A 26,419-nucleotide genomic window follows, 5' to 3' on the forward strand; every position below is an offset into this window, starting at 1 on the left:
CGTATGAAAAACCACTTTTAAGAAGTTTGTTAACGCTTTACGTGTTTTATAGGGGTTAAAACAAAATGGAGGTGCAGTCTGCAAATTGTAATATTTTTTCACAATACACCCATTTTGGGTGGAAAATTAAACATTTACAATGGATTAAATAAAAAAAGGCTCCACAAAGTTTGATACCCAATTCCTCCTGAATGCACCGATACCCCATATGTGGTGGTAACCTGTTGTATGGGCGCACGGCCGGGCATAGAAGGGAAGGAGGCGCCATCCAGATCAGATTTTCTATGTCACATTGTACAGGCTATAATTTTTTTCTTTTTTTTAATGTGGACCTATAGGGGCTTATTTCTTTTGCCACATGAGATGCACTTTTCTGGTACGTAATTTAGGGGAATCTATAGGCTAATTGGTGAGATTTTATTAACTCTTTGTTGGTGGAGGAAATGAAAATCATCACTTTTCAGGAAGATTTTTATGGGTTTTTTTTTTGCCCGTTTACCATACCATAAAAATAGTATATTATTTTTATTCTATGGGTCGCCACGATTACAAAAAGACCTCATTTATATAGATTTTTTATTTTTTCCCATTTTTACTGCATAAAAAGTAATTTGGCAAAAATGTTGTTAATTTTAGCATCACCGTCTTTCATATGCATAACTTTTTTATTTTTTGCCTCACAAATCTGTTTAAGGGCTTATTTTTTGCGAGAAGGATTGTTCTTTTTAGTGGTCTTATTTTAGAGTGCATAACATTTTTTAAATCCCTTTTTAGAGCATTTTTATAGGGTATTAATTGAAAATGATCTTTTTTATGGAGCTTTTTTTTGTTTTGTTTTTTACGGGGTTCACTTTGCGGAACTAATAACGATTCTGTTTTATTATGCAGATTGTTACGGACGCAGGGATACCAAATATGTGGGCGTTTTGTGTATTTTATTCAATTGTACTGAATAAAAACCAATTTGGAGAAAATCTTGTTCATTTTAGCATCACCATCTTTTCATATGCATAACTTTTTTATTTTTCGGCTGACAAATCTGGTTAGGGGCTTATTTTTTGCGAGAAGAGTTGTTCTTTTTAGTGGGCTTATTTTGGAGTGCATAACATTTTTTAAATTACTTTTTAGAGCATTTTTTGATAAGGTATTAATTAAAAATTATCTTTTTTCGGAACGTTTTTGCGTTTTTTTTCTACGGCGTGTACCGTGCGGGTCCAGTAACGATTCTGTTTTATTATACAGATTTTTACGGACGCGGCAATACCAAATATGCGGGGTTTTTTGTGTTTTTGTGTTTTTTATACTTTATTAAGTGTTTTTATGGGAAAGTGACATTTTAGGGGCTTATATTTTTATGTATTTATTTTTTATTTATTATAATGTGTAGTGTTAAGTGTTTTTGCATATTTTTACTTCTACATACTTGAACTTAAACCAGTGATGCTCTGATCACTGGTTTAAGTTCAATACACTGCTCTACAATACTATTTTATTGTAGAGCAGTGTAAACTGTCTGAGCAAGCTTGCGCATGCTCAGACAGTTTACAGCCAGACCCGGAAGGGGTCTGGCTGCCATGGAGACTGGGCAGCTCCGGGGCACATGCCAGTCCTCGGAGCTGCCCAGAAGTGGATCGGATCCCCCGGTAAGCGGCACGGGGGATCCGATCCACAGCGCAAACACCCTTACACGCCGCGTTATAGTACGTCCCCGGCGCTAGATGCTTAGCGCACGGGGACGTTCTATAACGTCCTGCTTCTGGCACCGGCTCACGAACGGAGCCGGTACCAGAAGCAGCGGCTGTCAGCTGTCTAGTACAGCTGACAGCCTGCGCTAACACCCGCGATCGGAGCCGGCGTGTAAGGGTGTTTGCGCTGTGGATCGGATCCCCCGGTAAGCGGCACGGGGGATCCGATCCACAGCGCAAACACCCTTACACGCCGGCTCCGATCGCGGGTGTTAGCGCAGTCTGTCAGCTGTACTAGACAGCTGACAGCCGCTGCTTCTGGTACCGGCTCCGTTCGTGAGCCGGTGCCAGAAGCAGGACGTTATAGAACGTCCCCGTGCGCTAAGCATCTAGCGCCGGGGACGTACTATAACGTCCTGGTGCGCCTAGGGGTTAAAAAGTGTTTTAAACCGCGATACCGCGGTTTAAAACACTAACGAAAATAAGCTCCGGCACCAGCTCACCCTGAGCTGGTGCCCGGTATTTCCATCAGAAACCTGCCACTTCAAGTGGTAGGTTTCCTTTAACAGCAGAACATTAGGTAAAGGTTCTCTTCAATCATATTTCTAAAGAATAAATTTTTATTTTAATATACGGTACCTAGTTTTCTTTATTGGTTAAATACAGAACACTATTACCTTAGATGTACTTATTGGTCTAGAACGAAATCCTACATCAATCATTATAGCATATTGTTGTTGGTCATGTGGAGAATTATCCTGAAGAAACACAAAGCCATCTTTTTGATCTGCATGCTGTTCTTTAATTTTACCGAAATACATCAATACTATGTAAAGCAGAATGCATATTACAACAGTGATCGATGGCACTAGATTCTTCATTGTGCTACAAAAAAGACAGAAAAGACAAATTAGCTCTATTCATATCTACATTCCTGTGGAGGCACATAATCCACTTTTACTAAGTTGTTTGTATAGTCAAAGATAAAACACCACTTTCTGCTCAGCGCCAACCTATACATCACATTGGGGCAGATTTATCAAGTGTCTGAAAGTCAGAATATTTCCAGCTGCCCATGGCAACCAGTCACAGCTCCCCTTTAAAATATTAATGAGCACTGGTAAAATGAAAGCTGAGCTGTGATTGGTTGTCATGGGAAACTGGAAATATTTTGACTTGCAGACATTTGATAAATCTGCCCCATTATGTGAATTATTAATGTAAAGCTCCAGAAAAGTACAGCACTAAAAGGGAGCCACATAGATGAATTATACAGCAGACACCTGGCTCTCACTGCCTTAGCCCAGGCTGGATTAAGAGTGGTGGAAGCCCCTGGGCACAAACTGGTGGAGGCCCTACTATTACTAGCAGTAAATGTTGCTATGAATAAATATATACCCCCCCCCCCCAGTAATGCATATTTACAGCCCCCAATAAAATAAAAGGAATAGCAAAATAAAAAAAAAAAACTTTACTTGCCTTCTTTCCTGGCCACCCAAATTGCCCACAATCCACCATTGGTTGGTAGGGGCCCCTTTAGGAGGAAAGGTGGTGGGGTCCCTGGGGAGGGCGGCATTCCCCCAGGAGCCCTCCCCATAATCTGGCCCTACTACTTAAACTACTTAAATGATATTCATATTAATTACAGCATTTATATAGGCTTTGGCTGGAATTCACCAGCAGGGTTCTGTGGTTGGTGTTCTAATATATATATATATATATATATATATATATATTATATATATATTATATATATATATATATATATATATATATATATTTATTTTATTTGGAAACATCAGAAAACATTTTTAACCTCTAGAAAAACCCTGTAAATATATGCACCATTACACCTGCAATCAGAGATAACTCCTTAACAGCCATTGGCAGAATTTTCCTTCTTACCCTAGTGATATGCCCTCTCAAGAAAACCCCCATATGAACAAGAAATCTGGTGATTGCTTGATAAACTCCTATAGCGTGAGGAAAACAAGAAGACGAAAAGTTGTGCAAATAGCATAACATTTTCGAAATAGAAAATTTAAACTCATCCTGAGAAAAAACAAGCCCTCAACCAGCTCTATAAGAATACTCAAAATATTATACAAATTCTACAAAATTTATGAAACATTTAAGAAAATAAATGAAATAAAGAAACACATATGAAAGCTGGGAGTCAGTAAGAGACTCCTTGGCCTATAATACTGCAGTTTCTATTACAGTCTGCAGAAGGTAGACTGTAAAAGAAAGGTAGTATTAGTAGTATGTATGCACAGCTGAGGAATAATTGCAATTTATTTTCCAGAATTGTGAGGGACCAATTTGCTGTGCCTAACTTGAGTAATGCATGGTCTAACAGTTATGTTAGATCCTGCTGAAGGCAGGATCTTACAGACAATGATATCAGATTGAGATCCTTCATCAGACCCTGGGGCCGCCATTACAATGATCGGACTCCCTCAAATGTGGATATGATCATGGGATAAAAGAAAGCAGAAGTCCCTTACATGCCACACTCAACCATAACACAGTTATATCCAATTAAGGGCATTACAGGGACCCCAAAATTCCAAGTGGCGGTTTTACTGGCATCTATTTAATAGATAAATCTCCATATATAACTATGTATAAAGATTTTGATGTGCCATAACTGCCATACTTAAACTCTTAGCTATAGCCAATCCTCCCATAGACCTGGGGATCTTTCCCTGATGACCCCTTTTATGTTGGTTCCTACTCTGCTTAGGAAGTCCAGGTTCACCCTCACTTAGCTAGAGGATGCTAAAAGAAAAATGATCCTCACTTTGGTAGATCGGTATATTTACGTATTACTAAAACAATTAACTACAAATTTACCTCAAAAACTGTGAAATGTCTTCCATATTACAATGGGATGAAACTTGTCTTTTTGCGGTGGTGTACATTCCTAGATGTGTACAACTTAAAACAGAAAAAAATGGGGTTTAGTGGCTCTAAATTACAATTAACCTAAAACATAACTTTACCTTTGAAACCGTTTTTTTTTCAGAAATGAATAGTGTAGATTATCATTTTATTAAAAAAAAAAGTTCCTATGGCTCGTATTTTGTGCCTTTCATCTCCATTAGTGAACAGAGTTTCTCAAAGCTTTTTTTTTTTTTTTTTTTTTTTTTTAAGTGAACCTGTTACCCGGACACCTATTTTCACCTAATAACGGGTTCCTATAACCTTTATAATACTAATTCCCAATCTTCTTTTATAATTAACATTAGTGGTTCCCATCCCTTTAGAAAGTATATAAAAGTTTTGTTAGCAGACCCCTTACTGCCTTAATGTCTGTCCGCTCACAGCCACAGGATGGACTGATAGGGAGGAAGGAGGAAGATCTAGTAGAATAGAGAGGAGATAATGATGACAGCAGGGACTCTAGTGCCTACATGACTTATTGCAGTTTTCTGGCAGGGAGCCAGTCAACTGTAAAAAGTGAGTGGAGCCATTAATGTCAATTATAACAGCATATTAGAATACAGTTTTAAAAAGCACCTGTCATTAGGTGAAAATGTGTGATCTTTATGACAGGTTCCCTTTAAGTCTTTACAGATCAAGAAGATAAGGCAGGAGGTTATTGCTCAATGCTTTTCTTGTCAGAGTGAGTACAGTGGGGTGAGCAGATTTATGCAAACTATGCATTTAATAGTAATTAATCATTGTAATATAATTTATAATCATATTTACGGTATTTATACAATTTGGTTGAAAGTTTTGTTATACTTTTACTAATATCCTAAATCTCAACAACAACACAGATTTTTTGCATAATTTTGCAGTGTACTGTTTCAAAAGGATATTTCAAAAAAACAGAAAAAATATTTTGTATTCTACAAGGGTTTTTCGCAAAGTAACTTACATGCAGGTAAAGGCTGAGGCTGTGGTTCCTTTCTGTGGAGAACAGTCTTCGGAGTTCCATTGTTTATTATGCCAATACAAGCATTGTGTCCACTGCACATCCACTGTATAATTTATCATACTGGAAATATATTTATTTTTTGGGTGTCTTTTGTAGTCAGCATCCATCAGTGCCATGTAACTGTATTCTGCATCTACATGGAACAAAAAGGTAAAGTAATATGTTTTAATTGAAAGATTAAAACAACTAGATTTATTTAGTCTGGAAAAGAGACAACTACGAGGGGACACGATTAATTTATATAAATATATGAATAGTCCATACAAAAAAAATATGGTGGTAAATTGTTTCAGATGAAATCAACTCAAAAGATGAGAGGGCACTGTCTCCGTCTGGAGAAATCAAGGTTTTATCACCAGAGGCAACAGGGCTTTTTTACTGGGAGAACTGTAAATCTGTGGAATAGCCTGCCTCAGGTGCTGGTCACAGCAGGGGCAGCAGAGAGCTTCAAGAAGGGTCGAGATGCCTTTTTACACCTAAATAACATTGATGGTTATGTTACATTGAATTGTTTTCTTTAAATCTCTTCCTCATCTAATCCCTTCCTTTCCCTTGTTTTTTTTTCAACCGTATATATATATGATGTATGAATAGTTAAATAGCACAAAGAAAATATTGATTTAGACATTTATTTCCTCCACAAATAAAAAAATAAGCTAATTTGAACACCTATCACAAACAAAATGAGACATATTAATATAGCGCTTGAAGAGTAAGCACTAGCACAAATTATAGTCTCAAGGTTGGAAGAAAATATGCAATTAGAAACTGCATTCTACTGAAATATATACCAAAAAACAAGATGGGGAATACTGCCTAAGACTGCTGTATGTTCAGGATATTAGTTATGGCACAAAGCAGCAAATAGTGAAACATATACAGTGTGAATAAAAAACTTGTTCTTTTTCTCAAACACTATCAAAATCTAACAGAGAAGCTCAGTCATCTACTCAGCAAGACATCTGATACACATGGGCAGATGGGCCCATTGGCCCTGGGCTGTATGAATATTATAGCCTGTATAAGTACAGAATTCACTCTACATATCGTACTAGAATCAAATTTCTTGGAGAATAGAGGATACGTCCCTTCAGTCTGTGGTTTCACAACTGAAATAGGCATGTTTTAATATGTTTGTTACAGGGAATTAATTTAGTAACGCAACAAAAATGTAGGTTTCAATATTTTTAGCATTTTTTAGTAATTTGAAATAAAAAAGCATGTGTATTTCTAGTATTTTTTACATTAAAGACGTACAACTTCTTAGAATCGTGGTAACTAGGAAAGTAAAACCATACCAGAATGTCAAAAATGGTCTAATAATGAGTCACATTATGCCTTTATGCATTACATGGACCTGCATCTTCCATGGAGGTAAATGAGGAAAAATTAAAACAACAACATTGTACAACATACTGTCATTCTGTAGCTCTCAAGACAGGAAAATATAAATAATTTAAAAACAAACAAACCTCGCAAGAAATCCGTAGGAATAAAAATCTGAGTTGAATGTTCTAAATCTTCTAAAGAATGGATTTGCTTTATTGTAAAACTAGATGGAGAGGGTTTTTTGGAATGCCTGTACAAAAATCGTAAATATGTTAGTAGTGACATTGATGCAGCATACTTGTGTTATATTATAATTATTTAACTTGATTCAATCTCTATAAAAAGCTTGTTACAATCTTATGGTTTGCTGCCCAGAGTAGCCTTTGTAGTAGATACTAGATTTACAGTAAATGCTGGCATTATCCATGAACTCACAAGTCTGTAGTATCTCTGCTTTGCAGTTACTCCCTGGGGAAGAAGGGGGGAATTATCAAGGCTTGCACTTTATCAAGGGGCCATGGCATTAGTAAAACTAATAGGTGCAGATTTATTAAAGCATCTCAAAATAAGACACTGAAAAATAATAAAAACTGAAAGGAGAGGTAAGGGAGAAGCAACTTTTTTCCACTTATGTCATCTGCGCGCCAAGTGGGCTGTGGAGTTAGTTACTATATGACAATATGCTTCTTAACCCTGACCCACAGGGGAATCAGATATCAAGTGCTGGCGATCGATGTGCCAACTCTCTTTCCCTCTTATAGGAGAAAATAACATGAGAACGTCTTCCCATATGCAGATTTAAGAATTATAAGGCTTTATGTCCATCTCTGCTGGTTTCAGGTCCTGTATCTATGTAATGGTTCTTGTTCTTGGTTCAATCAATATGTCTATGTAGTAATATTGGTTCTTGTATTTTATTTATGTAATAAGCTTAGTTCCACTGCACTTACATATTAAGATTAGTGTTGGTACTTTCCCCATAAAACATGTTAACCCAGAGCTTCCGGTTCCGGCGCTGATGGAGAAAGACGTGTGCTAGTGCACTCTGTCCAACCCCCACCACACATAGCTCCAGCCCAGCTCTAAACTCAGTTTGGAGGTCCGCACGAACTGAGCCTCCGACATAACATCAAGGACATTCTTTTATGGAGTGGTACTTGCTCCGAAATGGCCAGAAATCGTGCCCATATCCCCGACCGAAAGCCAACAGCACGTGTCATCCATGCCTGGGAATGCCGTCCCTGGAGTCTCATACCACAGACACAGTGGAAGAGAATCTGCAGCTGCAGCAGTCAACCAGCGCAGGAACTTACCTCTCAGACATGCCAAGATCACAGGTGGGTGAGGGGGATTACCAGCGACTGGCGAAAGAGGTGTCAAAATGTCTCACCCCGGACCTGGTCAGCAAACTGATGGCAGCCATACAGGCCACGCTCACGGAAGTGAAGGGAAAAGTGCAGGACCATGAGGCACGACTTATAGCCCGGGAGGAGCGTTTCGGGGAGGGAAAAGACTCTGAGGCAGCCATGTTATCCGCACAGCAACGCTTGGAACAGCTAACTACCCCCCCCCAGCAGATCGTATTGAAGACCTGGAGAACAGGTCCGCGCTTAGTGGGACCCCCGGAGAGTGCCCTTCGCAGGGTGTTTAAAGAAGACCTAACGCGGGCCCTTGGGGTGGGTGCCAGGAGACCGGTGGAGAGAGAACATCGAATAGGCCCCCCAGGGACAAATAGCAATAACAGCGGTGAGGCAGCGTCAGATTCAACAGCGCGGCCAAGGCAAGCAATTGCTAAGTACCTGAACTATGCCGATAAAGAAGAGCTCTTGCAAGCATATCAGAACATGAGAGCCCCACTCTTTTTACGCGGTCAGAAAGTCCTTCTTTTTGCTGATTTCTCTGTGGTGGTGATGAAAAAAACGTAAGCTGTTCAGCCCACTATGTTCTGCATTTGCGACAAAAAATGCTCGATTCCAACTAGCATACCCGGCAGTACTACGTATTAAGACACAAGATGGCGTGCAACATTAATTCAGCGACCCGCTGGAGGCAGAGACTTTTGTGGCACAACTCACAACCAACAGCTTGCAGCTACATGAAAGAAGACGCACACCCATCCTCAGAAGATATGAAGCAGAGGACAACCCCATAACGCTGCAGACCTAGAGAGCCACGAGGCCCGGATGGGGTCAGGAAAATCGTCACATGGATACGGAAGCCAGCGCAATGCATGATATCATGGAATGTTAAGGGGCTACAAGCTCCACAAAAACGAATGATGGTGTTGAGACATTTGAAAAAATTACAGGGAGATATAGCGCTACTGCAGCAGACACACCTGACAGAAGATGACTTTCCAAGAATGTGCAAACTATGGGTAGGAGCAGCATATGGTTCTGAAGAGAGGAAAGCAGGGGTAATGATAATAATTAACAAATCTTTGGCCAGCCAGGTACAGCACGTGAAACAAGATACAGAAGGAAGACTGATTAAGGTAAAATTACTATTACCTAACGGCACTCTAAGTGTATATAATGTCTATAGCCCAAATTTGGAGCAAAAACCCTTTTTTGACAGACTAGGCTCAAAAATTTTATCGGATGGCGAACCCTGGAAGTTGGTGGGAGGAGATTTCAATGACGTTATTAAGGTGGAGGAAGATAGGAAGTGACCAGAACAACAACGGACAAGATCTGAAGTTAGGGAGACCCCACTATCTCAATTTAAACAATTGACTGTATTGGTGGATACTTGGAGACTTAACCACCCACAAGATAGGGAGTTTACGCACTACTCTCACCCACATGACACATGGTCAAGATTAGATTACATGTTCCTGTCCAACCCCCTAATTCCGAAAACAACAAAATGTACAGATAGGGGATATGGTCATATCAGACCACTCACCATTGCAACTAGACTTGGCAGATGTAAGCCCTAAGGGCACTGACATTCTATGGAGATTTCCCTCTTTTTTGACTAAGGATGAGAACTTCCTGAATTTACTGCAGGGATGGTGGCAGGAGTATCTAGGGGAGAATGGGGGGACATGCCACTGATTTCCCACTATTCTGGGAAACAGGAAAGGTGGCGATGAGAGGTCGAATTGACAGTTATTACCGGGAACTTAAAAAGGCGACACAAACAGTATTAATTGGCAAGTGGGAAAGTCCGGAAGGCATACACTGAGTTCCTATCCCGACCAACACCAGATAGGAAAGAGCGGTGGACGCAGTGAATATTCCGAGGGGGCGGAGAGGAAAGAAAGTTTTGTACGATCCCAATTACGGCGATAAATCGGGTAAACTCCTGGCCAACCTGGCAAAGGGAAGAAGGACGCCTACACCTATCCTTAGAAAAAAAGATAAGACAGTGACAGTTAAAACAGGCCCGGCCGAGGTTAACGCAGTGTTGGGAGAGTTTTATGAGTCCTTGTACTCAGGTCCTATAACCAGTGGAGAGCAGGGCAAAGCTTTTCTAGACAAGATATCACTCCCCAAATTAACCTCAGACCAATTATAGACATTGAACGCCCCAATCACAGCGGAGGATATCCAAAACATTATTAAAGAACTTCCAAATGGTAAGGCACCAGGGTCGGATGGCTACTCGGGGGAATATTACAAGGCACTGCGTTCCCAGCTGGCGCCAGGGTTGGCACCCCTATTTACTAAATTCACACAAGGTACCCCATTATCCATCCATATGAACACAGCATACGTGAAATTGATACCCAGGGAGGGGAAGGACCTGGAGAACCCAGCATCATATTGCCCAATCTCCTTAATCAATTTAGACCTGAAAATCCTATCCAAACTATACTCAAATAGAACATCCATAGAAAGAGAAAACTGAACTCACCGATCACAAGCAGGAGAACTTTATTAAGGAAGGAATCAGGACAGGGGTGATGCACGCCACGGAAGGCGACGGGCCGTTTTCCGCTGAAAGCGCTTTCTCAAGCCTCGGACATCGCGAGATCTCAGGACGCAGGTAATATACCCGACCCGAGCACGCGCAGTCCTGGCAACGAGAGATGAAACATGAAAACATGGGTGCCGGCACGGGCAAAAAACAGGTACATGAAAATCCAAAATGACAAAACATGATACATAGTTAAAAACAACGCCGCAAGAATTGTGGCTTCAATGTGCACCATTTTTATACTCAGTATCTAAACAACAGCAGTATGACGAAGAATGAATGGGAAAAAGGAGGAATGACATACCGGGGAAGATAAGTCAACAGAGCATTAATAGGTATAGAGCACAAGAGGAAACAACCTTGTGGGTACAATGCAGAAGGAAAAATACATTCAAGGTACAGCACAGCACGTTGTGTGTAGTTGTACATATTACTAACAGGGTACATAAATCATAGAAAGACACTAAGGTCATTCCTGTCGTTCAACCCAAAGGTCCTAGCGCATTGTACTTTAGGATAAGTCTAGCCTCAAGGCGGAGCAAAGCTTTTGGGCAATTGCCCCCTTGGGGGTCAATTTCAACCTTCTCGAGACCCGAAAATTTAAGAGCTTCAGGATTCCCCCCATTACTATCCCTAACATGACTGATGAGACGGGGACATCCTTTTCTTGTCTGAATTGAGTGGCAGTGTTCACGGAATAAAGTAAAAAGGTTCCTAATAGTCTTCCCGATATAAAAATATTGGCATGAGCATAACACCACATAAACAACAAAAGTGGACCGACAGTTAATAAAGGAATTAACTAAGTGTTGCTTGTCACCTAACCTCACCATGTTAGTTTGCAAATTGTGTCGGCAAAAATTGCAAGACCCGCAATTGAAATTCCCCGTAGGGATACATTTTTTAAGCCAGTTAGAGTCTGATGTAGAAAAATAACTAGAGACCAAGTGAGTTCTAATGGATGGACTGCATCTAAACGTGACTAGGGGTTTATGTAATGTAACCTCAGATAATTGATCGTCCCTTTCTAAAATCTTCCAATTTCTTTTAATAGCGGTGCGTATAGCTCGTTCGTGTGGACTGTAGCCAAACGAAAAAGCCATACGTCCATGCCCCTTTTTTTGTGTTTTTCAATTCTGTTACCCGAATAAGGAGTAGAGATGCCTCTCGGAGCATCACCTGGCTTAGCCAGGGCTTTATCCAAAATGGGGATGGGGTACCCACGGTCAATTAATCGCCGTTTTAATTCAAGAGCTTGCACTTCAAAGCAATCAGAGTCACTATTTAACCTTTTCAACCGGAGAAACTGGCTGAAAGGTAACCCTTCCTTGGTGTGGTGTGGGTGATAGCTGCCAAAATGTAATAAGGCGTTAGTAGCTGTAGGCTTTCTAAAAGCGGTGGTGGTCAGTCTGTCATCACTCACCGCTACCTGAACATCAAGGAATTCTAATGTTTTACCCCCAAATGCAGCGGTGAACCGCATATTCATAGTGTTCTGCTCATTCAGAAAGGAAACAAAATTAAGAAATTCGTTCTCGTGCCTGCCCACACCATGAAAATGTCATCCACATACCGAAAAAAAGTTACAATATGTTTAACGAACGGGTTCCAAGTAGAAAAAATATATTTATTTTCGAACACGGCCAAAAAAATATTTGCAAATGTGCACGCAACAGGCGGAAAAGTGGCACAAAAAGTGGATGGGAGGCCACCCCTAAGCCTCTCTACTTCGATGACCTCAGCTGAGGGGTCCGGTGAATCAACCAAATCCAAAACTGTAGATACATTATGAACATCAACAGGGTCCTGTAGAGAAGGAGGAAGAAAGCCCAAAGGGCCTACGGTGCAAGGGGTTTCACAAACATTATCAGGTGCAGATTTTGTCTCTCTATTGTGATAGAATTTTTTCAAATTTAATTTGCAGGTGGCTTTAAACAGGTCAATTTCAAATTGAACTGGGTCAAAGTTATTAGTAATAGCAAAATTTAGTCCTTTAGATAGCAAAGAGACACAATCAGGGTCGAGGGGTATGTTAGTCAAATTAATAATGTTAGTAGGGGTTAGGCTGTCACCTGGTTCTATTGCTGCCAGGAGACTTGTTTTCGTTTACGACTCGGCCAGCGGCCTCTTCTTCCACCCCTTTCCCCCTCTCCTGATCCGAGATCTAAAGGGACAATGGTGTTGTCGGATGAGGGTTCCGTTAATGTGCTTGTTCCGGGCTGGGCATCCTTCTGTACAGGTTTTTTCTGTGTTTCATCGGATGCGCTGGAATCCGATTCTGTTGTCCAGAATTCTGTATTTCTTGGTCGGTTCCTTTGTTGTTTCTTTTTGAATTGTTGTTTTCTTCCTGGTTGCCAGCCAAAAACCGTGCCATTGTCGAAATCTAATTTGTCTCTTAGGAATTTATCCCATTTTTTGTCTTTCACCTCGGCTTGTATTATAATCAATCTCTTTTCTAGTTTCTTAAAGAAAGAGGATGCTTTACTCTAAGATAATCGGGTTTTCAACTCCATCTTAGCTTTGCACAATTCAACTGTAATGTTAGTATATTCTTGTTCATTACGCTTTAGTACTAAGCGCATGATACTCAAAGAGTGCTGTAAATGCAAAGCATGCCATTCGTTCATAAAGGTCGAGTCATCTTTGTATTGTGCTGCCTCTTTATACACTTGGAGTCCTCGTGGAACTCAGCTGCACTCATCATATGATTTGAGAAAGTGATTTGTCCAAAATAATCTGACTTATTTTTCAGCCAAAGAAATCACGCATTGTTCCAGTGCTTTAGTACTGAGCATTTGTAAAGTGTCTCTACTGTTGCACTGTTCAAAAAACCTGGCGGCATCTACCCTTCCTGCCTGAAAAGTCACTTCCATATTTTTATCGGTCCCTTCTGTCGTGGCTGTAGGCGCTCGGCGGTAACGAACTTGCACAGAGTACTGTTGGCTTTGGATATCGCATCCCACCGTCCTGTGGGGGAGAAGGCACCTGCCCTGGTCACTATCGATGCAGAAAAAGCATTTGATAATGTGTGGTGGGAGTGGCTAGGGCAGGTGCTTGACAATATGGGGTTCACAGGCTCATTTCGAGACTGTCTGTGTTGTACAGTGGGGCTTGGGCACGGGTCAACACCCCGGGATTTATTTCTAAGCCATTTGCTATACTAAAAAGGTACACGTCAGGGGTGTCCGCTCTCGCCCTTACTATTTAACATTGCAGTGGAGCCACTGGTAAGATTTCTATCTGAATCTTCGGAGCTCAAGGGGATCAAAATAGGGAAGTCATCCCTCCGTGTTGCCCTTTTCGCAGACGACATAGTGTTGTTCCTTGAGGACCCAGTAGCTAGCTTACCAGGAGTGATGCGAATATTTGAAGAATTTAGTAGTTTCTCAGGATTCAGAGTTAATCTAACTAAAAGTGATATTCTATTCTTAGGACCACGGCGACCCCTCCCCCCCCCCCAGTTGACTCAGGGAACATCCCTATGTGATATACCAGTAACCCCATCATGGATACGCTACTTGGGGATCAAGATAGGCCGGACACCGGATTCTCTTTATGTGTTGAATTATCCACCGCTCTTTGCCAAGATAGCCAAGATGAACAGAGAAGAACTGATATGGAACTATGACCTGGGGGGACCCCAATTCTTCCAGTTCGCACAAATCAAACACTTTTGTATGGACACTGTTAGGGACATGGAACAGGAGGCGGGTCAAAACCAATTTGATAATATCTTACTCATGTCATACTCATGTATGAGGCTCTGCAGAAGAGGATGGAGAAGGAGGACCTATCATTCTCGGGGTACGTGACAACTGGGGGGTGAGGAGACGGCAGACAAAAATTTTCAAAGGTTGGCAGGTCCTATGCTCAGCAGCAGTGAACTAAGTGTGGAGAGACACACACTTTAGAATTATACACCGGGCAGTATATGCTTTTAACCTCCCACCATCCTCAGCCAATCCCCAAAGGCTGACGTCTTGCCCAAAATGCCAGACATCAGGTACGGATCTATACCATGGCTTGTGGCTGTGTGAAAAGTAGCAGGTCTTTTGGGAGCAAATTCGGGAAATAGGAGAAGACCTATGGAAACGAGCAACACCCATGGACCCGATGACTTATGTGTTCCATTATGACACTCAACAAGATGACGAGAACCTCCAGAATTTCTATTGGTTGCCAAAATTGTTTCACGTGCTGTGCCTGGTGGCCAAGAGGTCACTGCTGCAACAATGGCTGGAACCAAATGTTTCAACAGGGAACAAGGTAATAGAACAGATGAAAAAACTCTTTTATATAGAAAGGCTGGAAGCAGAAGGCTGTAAGTCCAAATTGGCGGGGAAGCTCTTTAAGAAGGAGGCTCTTCATTGTAAAATACTTCACTGTACAGGAAAGGGTTGATTTAATGAAACCCTTCCCACTGTCCCAATGGTATCTTACAGAGCAGCTCAAGGGTACTCTAGCCAGATGGGGACTAACTTGAATATAAGGGAAGAAAGCACAATATTCTTTCCCCATTTTTTTTCCAAGTCTGCTTTATTTTCAGAGTCCTTAATTCTTATCTAAATATTCTTATCTAAATATGATGTCGCCTATGACAATAATGTGGAATTTTACTTATGCAAAGCAGCTAGGAACGTACTGTCTAATAACTCACTTATGCACACATATATTTTTATGTTAAATGGCCTGCGTGCCAGTCAATTGTTTGTTTGTATGTTCATTTATATTAAAACAAAATAAAACTATAAATAAAAAAAAAACAACAACATGTTAACCCCTACGTGTAACAGGACGTTATAGTACGTCCCTGCGGGAAGATACTTGCCGCAGGGGGACGTTCTACAACGTCCCACTTCTGGAACCGGCTCACAAACTGAGCCGGTACCAGAACCAGCGGCTGTCAGCTGTATATCACAGCTGACACCGCACTCTAACACCCACAATCGGAGCCGATTACGATCACGAGTGTTAAAAAGCATTACCACGGCGTGTAAGAGTGTTTCCCCTATGGATCGGAGTCCTTGTGGCGTTTACCAGAGGATCCAATCCACTTCTGGGCAGCCCCAAGGTCTGCCAAGTGCCCCGGGCTGCCTGATGTTCTGCGCAGTCAGATGCCTCCCGGCTCTGACTGTAAACTGTCTGTGCATGCGTCTGCATGCTCAGACAGTTTACACTGCTCTACAATGAATAAGTATTATAGAGCAGTTTATTGGACTTGAACCAGCAATTAGAGCATCGCTGGTTCAAGTTCAAGTTTGAAAAAGTAAAAAAAAGTTAAATACACTAAACATTAGAATAAATAAAAAATAAAAATATAAGCCCCTAAAATGTCACTTTCCCATAAAAACACTTAATAAAGTATAAAAACCACAAACACTCAACCCCCCACATATTTGGTATTTTCACACCCGCAACAATCTGTATGATAAAACAGAATCATTACTGGACCTGCAAGGTAAATACCGGGAAAAAAATGCAAAAAATGTATCGAAAAAAGATTATGTTTAATTAATACCTTAAAAAAAATGCTCAAAAAATGATAAAAAAATGTTACACACTCTAAAATAAGACCACTAAAAAGAACAACTGTTCTCTCAAAAAATAAGCCCCTAACCAGATTTGTCAGCCGAAAAATAAATAAGTTATGCATATGAAAAGATGGTGATGCGAAAATGAACAAAATTTTCTCCAAATTAGCTTGTACTCAGTAAAATTTAATAAAATACACACAAAACCCATATTTTGTATTGGTGCCTCCGCAACAATCTTCATAATAAAACAAAATTATTCCGCAAAGTGAACCCCGTAAATAGAAAAAAAAAAAAACCCTCTTCAAAAAAGATCATTTTTAATTAGTACCCTTTAAGAAATGCTCTAAAAAATGTTACGCACTCCAAAATAAGACCACTTAAAAGAACAATGCTGCTAGCAATAAATAAGCCCTTAACCAGATTTGTCAGCCGAAAAATAAAAAAGTTATGCATATGCATACAGTGATGCTAAAATTGACAACACTTTTGCCTAATTACTTTTTATTCAGTAAAAATGCCGTATTTTCGTAATTAAGGCAACCCATAGAATAAAAATAATATACTATTTTTATGATATTGTAAACTGCCATTTCCATCCAGTAAAGTAAAGGAAACCTTTACTTATGATGTTTGGAAACCAAAAAACTTGTATTTGGAACTCAAAGTGAAGCACCCCACACAATACAGCAATAGAGGTATTTAAAAAACTGGGTACAGCAAAACCAGAGTCTTATTGGACCAACATGGTTTGACTGTTAGATCTTACATGGTCTAATATAATCTGACACCATCTTACTTACTAATACTTTGGAAGCCAGTTGGCCAGCGTGGCTCCCTCATGGTTACACAGTTTGCCCTGGCTCTTTTCTCTAATGCTGATTCAAGGACACCAGAAGCATTCAATGCTGATAAGTTGTCACAAACAAGCTTTCATTGTTGTTATGATCATTCACATATAAAGTAAGAATGCACTTTAATCACTGCCATGTTAATTGTTTCATGGTTGTCAAACTGCATTATACTATGTGAGCATTTTATAAAAAAGCTTTACATTTTTTAAAAATATTCAATGGGCATAATGCTAATATAATTGTTGGTACAATGGAAGACAATTGAAAAAATAAAAAATTGACATACCTTATTAAAAGCAGCACAGGAAAGGTCCTAGTTTGTGGCTTAGAGAAACTAACTGTTATCATCAGTGCAGATTGTTTGTTCTTGGGAATCATATAGAACTGGTGGAAATTTACTTTGTCGCGAAATAAAATAAACTGTGTTTTGCTAACAATTTCATTCTGTAAAATAATAAACATAATAATTTTAATAAAATACCTATGATAATTTAAATAAGGATACATCTGAATTGATTAAAGAGTAATTAATCAAAAGATGGGGTATATTGCAGGACATAGTAGGAAGGGATTGTATGTAGCTTCTAGGTCAGAGATTTATATGGTTCAAATTAGGAAGATTTTTGCAAAAACATTTGAAAAGTTGCCAATTACCCCAGGGTGCTCCAGTTATGTCACCTGAGCGCCTCAGTGAGCCCCATATTTTAATTTATGCACTCCCCCTATAGCTCTTGTTCCTGCTTGTTGTCCATCTATGTGCTGTGTGGGGGCTGGACAGGGTGGGACTGCTAGAGCTACAGAGGGAGTGCATAAATTAGAGGCGGTCAGTGGATGTAGCTTGAGCACCCCAGGGTAATTTGCATAACGTTTATAACTCTATAAATGCTGAGATCACGGAAATCTAGAGTATAATATAAACTCCTAAGGAACAATGTTCCTCAGGAACTTCTTATATAACACCTCACCAGCAGTAAACTGGTAGATGCTCTTTAACTGGTTAATAAGCTTACCAAAGTTAAGTGATTTGTGGGGAGTTTATAAAAAACTTAAAACCCCTACAAAAATGAATTGTTTGCTAAAATAATTGAATTTGAAATTTCCTTGAAAATTACTGTTCGATTTGCTAGTTTCCTAATGACCAAATAAGATTGAATTAAAGCATTTAAAAGTTAAGCCAATCTAGCAGAAGATAGTAATTGTTGGTTAGTAACCAACTTGAGTGACATCAGCAACTGTCTCATGAACATAACATTTAGAATATCCCAATATTTTCATAAACAGGTATAAAACATACAAACCAAAATCTACTGCAAATTTACTGTATAACACAATAGATTAACTAAGAGTTCTGAGCCTCTCAGTCAATCCAGCGCAGCACTCGTGTGCCAGAATAAAACCTACGCCAGATATAACCTGGAATTTTACCACAGGCTATAAAAAACAAACATAACACACAAAAACATAATATAAAATCATTTGGGCAAGTTAAATAATTCCTAAGGTATTACCTCATATAGTAACACATGTCAGAATTGTAAAAATGGGTGTGGTACTAAAGGTGAAAATGAGGGATGTGCTTCAAGTGTTAAGGTACAAGAATTTTGCTTGAATTTGTAGCAGTAAGCAGACATGCATATCTTGCACCACAATGTTTGTAAGAAACATATAGTGCCATGTTCAAAAACATGGTCGAAACTGGTGTGGCTTAAAATGTTACAGTCCACCTCTAATTGTGCTAAATTAGAACAAGGCACTACTCAGCTAAAATTTATTTAGTACCGTATAAAGCAGGGGGAATCACTAGAGGTTGTAGAGAGCATCAGAAAATTTAACTTCTACTAGTTAGTTTAAAATAGTAAATGCACAAAGCTTTCAATTGCGCAGACAGCAACATCCATAAAAAGAACACACATCATAATGGGAACTAACTGGAGGCTTATCATAGAACAAAAAAAGTGTGAAATGTTCTTACCACAGTCTCAATGGAGGTTGATAGGGGCCCGGTTTAAAGGGGGTTGTCTGAATATATAATAATAATAAATAATAATCTTTATTTATATAGCGATGAATCTTGGGCATACAAGTCCCTTGTAATCCCAAGGAACTGTCCCTAACCCCCAAAGGGGGCATCTAGCCCTATGAGCAATGCTAATAACGGAGTGAAACGCTTTTACTAGATCTGACTAGGGCCACCTTCGCCAGGAGTAGCTTGAGTACAGCCCTTGTAAGGGCAGAAGTTATGATCATTTGGGGGTAAGGGCCAGCTACTAGGGATTACTAGGGACTTGTAAGCCCAGTATTTAACTCTGGGATCCTATCTACCTCCATAGGGACTTGTTCTATGATTGGCCTCCAATTAATGTTCTTTTAATGCTTGTAACTGTCTGAACACTTGTATTTATTATTTTTAGTCAACTAGTAAAACCTTCATCTGTAAATATTTAAATAGGGTTAATAACGTTCTTATTCTGGAATATGGTTCTTACTTGCAAAGAAACTCCATAGCTAAATTTAAAAAAAAATTGGGGGGAATGGATGGATACGTCAGGTCTGCCATTGCAACAGCTGCTACAAATAAGGTCAAGTATGCAATACCAGCTCTCTCTAGCTTTATAGGCAAGTTAGGCACGCCAGTGATTTGGCAAGATAGGAAGGAGTGACATTTTTGAGAATATATGCCCTGCTCTTGGGAGCTGACTCTGGGGGGAGGGATGCAGGGTTTTTTTTTTTTTCTTGTTAGGGCATTTTGTGTGCTTAATGATTCATGATGTGGATAATATGCTTAGGTCTGTTGTACTTCAGGATTGTGTGACAATATAGGCCATGCCCATTCTGGCTCAGTCGGTTGTCATTTATTCATGTGTTTCTTCTGCACTTTTACCCACCTCATCCCTTGGTGACAGAGTCGTTGACATGTCACAGAGCCAGAAGGGGCTTCTATGACGTAAACAGGAGTCCCGAGGATTATATGCAAGTCAATTTTAACTATTAATATGCCATTGAGTGTTAAATGAAGAACCGGTCCCATTTCAGGAGGAACACACCAGTTTGATCTAAAATCCCTAAATCCATGTGGTAGTCATCTATGATTTTAAGAATCCCTGCTTCCATAAAGGACTACTGTGCTACACTGCAAACATGCTTACAGTACATTGCAGTTGTCACGTGGGGAAACAGTGACTCCTAGTGAATTAGAGATAACCAGTCCTTAGGATGTTCAGCCTGAGAAATATACCTAAAATATGGCAAGCATTTCCTTATATATGCTGTTCATGTTATTTTTAATGCAATATTTAAACTATTAGTAAGTATTGTTATCATTCCAGGTTACCCCCACACTAAAAACATCAACAGCAAGAATATCTGACCTGATTTATGCTATCAATTTCCATGGTCACTGGTGTTACAATATCTTGTGCACCAAGTTTTCTTCTAGTAGAGCAGTCAAAAAGACTAAGGCTTGTGAAAGCACTGTTTACCTAAGAGTTCATAAAAAGTGAGAAATTATTTCCAAAGAATCTTCACTTCTGAAACATTTTGATCTGATCATTAATATGATTCATTATTAGTCTTATTATTAATACATTACTTTGGCATTACAGAACCCACATCAACTGTGACCATTTGTAAGGCATCACTAGGCACATACAATCCTTTTTCACCCACATGTGTATAATTCAGATCATGTAGAGGGGTTGATCATAAGATTTAAGAAATGATTGTAAATTTTGTAAGAGGAGAACTGAGAACAATAATACTGTATAATCATATACAGAGCTCCTTCTCATGGCTGGAGTGAGGGGAATAAAAAGATCAAGGTTTTAGTGGTTTTCAGATTCTACCAGATTTCTTTATCAGTCTTCTATTTAGCTTTTCCGATTGCAGACTCTCTTGCCACAGATAGCCTAAGCCTCAGTCTTTTGCTGGTTCTCATCCAGGGACTCATGTGGCTAAGGGACCCATTGTGCTTCACTTGAGGGCCATTAAGCCATCTTCTACTTAGAGGTTGAGTTTTGTTTAAATATTTTTTAAAATACCGTATTTTTCAGACTATAAGGCGCACAAAAAATCCTTTGATTTTCTCAGAAATCAAAGGTGCGCCTTATAGTCCAGTGCGCCTTATATATGAACCTTACTTACAGACAACAGCTGCCTTGAGCTGTGCACAGTCTGCCACCTGCTGGTCATTCATCCTTATAATCAGGTGCGCCTTATATATGAACCATAACGTTTTAGCATACATTTATTAATGGTGTGCCTTATAATCCGGTGCGCCTTAAAGTCCGAAAAATACGGTATATACATTTTCTTAAGCATTATTCTCACAATCACAAAATTCTTAAAAAGTACTCAGAGTACCAAAATAAATTCTGTAATTCGATGTTAAGAACATACAGTGTTTAATAGATATCATTCTACCCAGTCTCCATCAGTACTTCTATTTAGCGGCTAAGTTGCCAACCATAAAGTCCTAAATATGGTCAAACAGATATGGTGCTGGGGAGGGATGCTGTTGCTACACTGCTGTGCATCGACCCCCTAAATCTGCTTGAGGACACCTAGCGCTTATTACTGCCAGATGATTAAAAGTACAGAGCACCCACAGCATCCGCATCCATGCGCCAGAAGTGTCAACAATAACTTATAGCTGCACCCTGAACCATTTGAAAATAAAGAACACTCAAGCTCTTCAACCCTCTCCACAGCCTCTTGTTCCCTAGCCATCTATCTCTAAAATGATTTCTGATTTCTCTTCTCTGTGCACCATGCTCTGTGCATGCCAAAATTCTTTAGGGTCAGACTACTAATGTATTCTAGACAGCTTGGATTACCTTCAAAAGGTACCCCCCTCCCTCCCATGGCCACTACCAGGTGAATTTATTCACCCAGTCTCTTCTTGTTGACCCCATGCATCTCCAGGCTTTCTGCCTGGTTACAGAGTAGGCAGGATCAGCCAGGCACCATCCTTAAATAATGTGGCTCTGCGTATGCACTGTGCCCCGCTCATTGAGAGTAGATGCAGTTGTGAATGCTCACAGCATTGGAGGAACGTCATGTGTCCATACTGTGTATGGGCTGCTCAGGACAGACAGCGAGAAGAAAGATGCCAACTGAGAACAGGACAGCACTGGAGAATTCCTAATAAAGCTAAGTTAGAAAAAAGTTGATAATCCTGCCCCACCCTCATTCTTTATTTTTATACTAAATTAGCCAAACCCTTTAGTGTAAACCCTCCTCCCCCCACAAGTAAGTGGCCATAAATATTAATTTCCCTGAGCTCTTGTGTCATGATTAAACCCTGATGTAATTTGGGAGTGTTAAAACATTAAAGGGGTATTCCCATCTGGGCATTTACATTTAATTAAATTCATTTGCCATATGTAAACATTTCTTCAATTGGATGTTATTAAAAAAAATGTTCCTGTGTGAAGATAATTTCTCATAAATGTAGTTATTCTGTCCCTTAGAAACGAGATAGCTTCCTCGGATACGACCACGTCACACTCTGGCAGCGGTGGCCAGACTTGCGCTATAGAGCCCTGCCAGACCACCAGGATTCAGCAATCATTACCACAGGACGGCTGTAGGACCTGCAGCAACTCCCCGGACATTTCATATACAATAAGCTTTTTTTTCTTTGTGCACTCAATCTATCAGACGTGGCCGTATCCGAGGAAGCCATCTCGTTTCTAAGGGACAACATGGTTACATTTATGAGAAATTATCTTCACACAGGAACATTTCTTTTCATAACATCCAATTGAAGAAATGTTTATATTTGGCCGATTAATGAAACTGAATGTAAGTGCCCAGATGAGAATACCCCTTTAAGGCCAGGAGGTTTTGTTAAAGAAGTGTTTAATGTGCTGTGTGTTTTGGTACAACAATGGTTAAGATTCTAAGTGTATGTTGAAGCAGAGTTAATGAATAGCACTGAATCTCCTACAATTAAGTTTTTCAGGGATGACTTCCTTGCTACTCCTTCCTCTATGTTGATCCACTTTTCCCACTCTGAGTTTTGCCAGAAACATTTTAATGGTTCCAAAAGAATAGCTCTTTGATATTTTAAAATATTCGGGTGGCTGCCCCCATCACCCCCCCTGCCCCGAGAATTTTTGTGGCATATAGTGTTTCCTTGGATAAACGTGGAGGTTTACCCTTCCAAATATATCTATCAATATACTTTTGGATTCTTTGAATTTCTTCTTTTGGAAACTTTAAGGGAATGCATCTCATGTAATAGAATATTATTAGTAAAATATTTCTCTTAACTGCTGCGATCTTATTTAGCCAAGTTAAGCGACAACTTGTCAAGTACTTTATTATATTGGTGATTTTGCAGTTCAATTCTATTATATTATATTATTAGCCATGATTGCTTGGAGGGTGCCAGCCACAGGTAGGCCCAGGTAGCGAAATCCTTCTTGGGACCATGCATATGTAAATTCTCCCTGATATGCTGTTCGATAACTGGTGTCCCATAAATAGCAATTTACTCTTGCTTTCATTAACTTTATAATATGAAATCAGAGAGTACATATTTACAACCTTTTTAACCCCTTACCGACATGTGACGTAATACTACGAGCACTGATCGTGGGCGTTTTCCCGCGGATCGCCGCCAGCAGCTTAAAAAAAAATCAGGGGACATCATCGGGGAGCGGTGATCCATCGACTTGGTAGCCTCGGGTCTCCGGGTCAACCTATTCATTTTGATGTGCTATCATCACATACTGTAGTATGGCAGTATATGATAGGATCGTACCGACAACCTAGAGTTAAAGTACCCTAGGGAGGCTGAAAAATAGTAAAAAAAAAAAAAAAAGTCAAATTACCCCCCTTTCCCTACACATTAGGTATCGACACATCCGAAAATGCCCGATCTATAAAAATATAATAACGGGTTTTTACTGCATTTTACCCCATAACAGAAAATTGCACTTTCGAAAATGGCACTTTTTTGCTATTTTAAAAGAATTTAAAAATTCTATAAAAAGTGCTCAAAAGGTCGTACAGTCCTAAAAACGATAACATTGTAAACGTCATCAAAATTCCGCAAAAAACAACACCTCCCAAAGCTCCATACACCAAAGTATAAAAATAAGTTGTTAGTGCCAGAAGATGGCAAAATCGACCAAAAAAATTTTGTACAGGAGGTTTTAATTTTTTTTAAATGTATGAAAACATTATCTTTGGGTGCCGACCCAAAGAATAAAGTAGACATGTCATGTGGGGTGCACATTATATTCAGACCCCCTTATATCTTTATTTACTCTAATGGCTTGTGCAAGGGGCTCTATGAAGATGTTAAATAAGAGAGGGAAAAGTGGGCACCCTAGAGGGACTCTGTTGGTGATCATAAATTTCAGCAAAACCCCAGGCTACTTATAAAGGCCGAAGGTCGATCATATAGACACATCATTTTAATGAAGCCGTGAAAAAAAACATATTTCTCCATTGCCCTTTTTAGGAAGTCCTTTCTCAGCATCAATCGACAGGAGTGCAAATGGGACTCCCCCCACCCGCCGACTGGGCAATTTGGATCAAATCAACCACTCTATGGGTGGAATCTCTGGTTTGGTTCTGTGGCATGAAATTATAGTCAAAATGGCTCCGTGGCATGAAATTATAGTCAAAATAACTTTGGCTAGTCTTGCAGATAATATTGCCAAGTATATTTTAATGTCACTGTTGAGGAGCGATATTGGACTAAGGTTTTGCACCTTTGTAATATCTCTACTTTTGGAATGGTTATGATCTTAGCTGTTAACATTTCTTCTGGTGCTTTCCCTTTGTTTAAATGATTTATTATAGTCATAACCTCATTTACAGTAAAATCCCCAGGACAGAGGTTTCCTCTATTGAGATTTTGATGTTAACAGGTGAGTGATCTTAAAATGTCATCGGAAGGATATTCACCTAAGCAATCATGTTTACAAAGGTTCTGCTGACTAAAAAGAAACCTATCCTTGAGTAGCTTGAATGTGGTATGGAAAAAAAAGGTATAATCTCTTCTCACCGTGTTCGTATCGCCATACATCATGTAAATCAATTTCCCTTATGACCTCGCCAATACATGTTTTTTTTCCTACTTTGATTGGCAGAGGTGGTATCTAAATGTAAATTAATAATGGTGTTAAAATCTCCACCTAAAATAATATTACCATTATAGCAACAGGTGATTTTACTTGGGATAATGAATTTTAATGAATTTTATTTGACCCTGATATGGAGCATACATATTTAAGATGGTATATGTTTGGTTGTAAATACGGCAGTGTAGTATTACATACCTCCCAAAAAAATCTTGTTCCAATTTAACCTGCGTGATAGAGAGCATATTTTTAATTGTGATCAAGACTCCTGCCTTTTTTTATTCTTATTTGAAGCAAAATATATACGTGTTTAAAGATTGCCACCAAATCTATAATGATCTTTTTCTAGAAGGTGTGTTTCTTGCAGTAAAATTATATCAGGAGATAATAGCTTAATGTTTTTCCATACCAAAAATCTCTTCGAGGGTAAATTTAGCCCCCCTCACATTTACACTTAATAGCTCTACAAAAACATTTAGCATTGTATAAACACCTAATGCCATCAACTTGAATAACAACACAGTCTCACAGAGTGAACTGTGAAAATAAGTTGGTGCAGGCCAATCAAGTAAGTGGGGCAAAAAAAGAAGAGCAACAATTTAAGGAAGCACTGGATCCAATTTTTTCATAAAAGACTGGTTGCATGTTAAATATAGTATTCGACTTGTACCGTTTCGCCCAGGTATTGTCTAGACTGACAGGAGGATAGCCACTGTGGGAGATGAAAATCCCCAAAAAACTATTTGGATTAACATTGAGTACTAGTGGTATTCACCAGGCGGTCCAGATTGGGTGATCAACATAAGAGATTCAAATTATTTAAAACAACCAAGCAAAATGTGGGAGCAAGAATGGTTATAAATATGATCTTAGACATGAACAAACAGTGATCGCTAGTTATTATATAACATAAAACGCCGCTGGTCCCTAGATCCCTAGATGACCTTTAATGCCAACAATCCTGTATCATATAAATACATACTGTTAATTTGTAACTATACTCCAGTCATTTTTAATCGCTTGGGGGATATATAAATTCTTATTGGGTGCTCGT

General features: G+C 39.5%; 1 protein-coding gene across 1 annotated transcript in view; it reads right to left on the reverse strand.

Annotated features, from left to right (window-relative positions):
- Window positions 1–26,419, reverse strand: part of PKD1L1 (polycystin 1 like 1, transient receptor potential channel interacting) — a 315,437-nt gene that overhangs the window by 118,893 nt on the left and 170,125 nt on the right. Inside the window, exons 35-40 of the mRNA XM_072153131.1 lie at window positions 20,638–20,748; window positions 17,556–17,713; window positions 7,104–7,210; window positions 5,572–5,764; window positions 4,542–4,625; window positions 2,363–2,570 (exon numbers count right to left, since the gene is read on the reverse strand). Coding sequence (XP_072009232.1) covers window positions 2,363–2,570; window positions 4,542–4,625; window positions 5,572–5,764; window positions 7,104–7,210; window positions 17,556–17,713; window positions 20,638–20,748 — 861 coding nt within the window. The remainder of the gene's footprint in view (window positions 1–2,362; window positions 2,571–4,541; window positions 4,626–5,571; window positions 5,765–7,103; window positions 7,211–17,555; window positions 17,714–20,637; window positions 20,749–26,419) is intronic.

This window comes from Engystomops pustulosus, chromosome 5 (genome assembly GCF_040894005.1).
Source record: "Engystomops pustulosus chromosome 5, aEngPut4.maternal, whole genome shotgun sequence".
NCBI classification, from domain to species: Eukaryota; Metazoa; Chordata; class Amphibia; order Anura; family Leptodactylidae; genus Engystomops; species Engystomops pustulosus.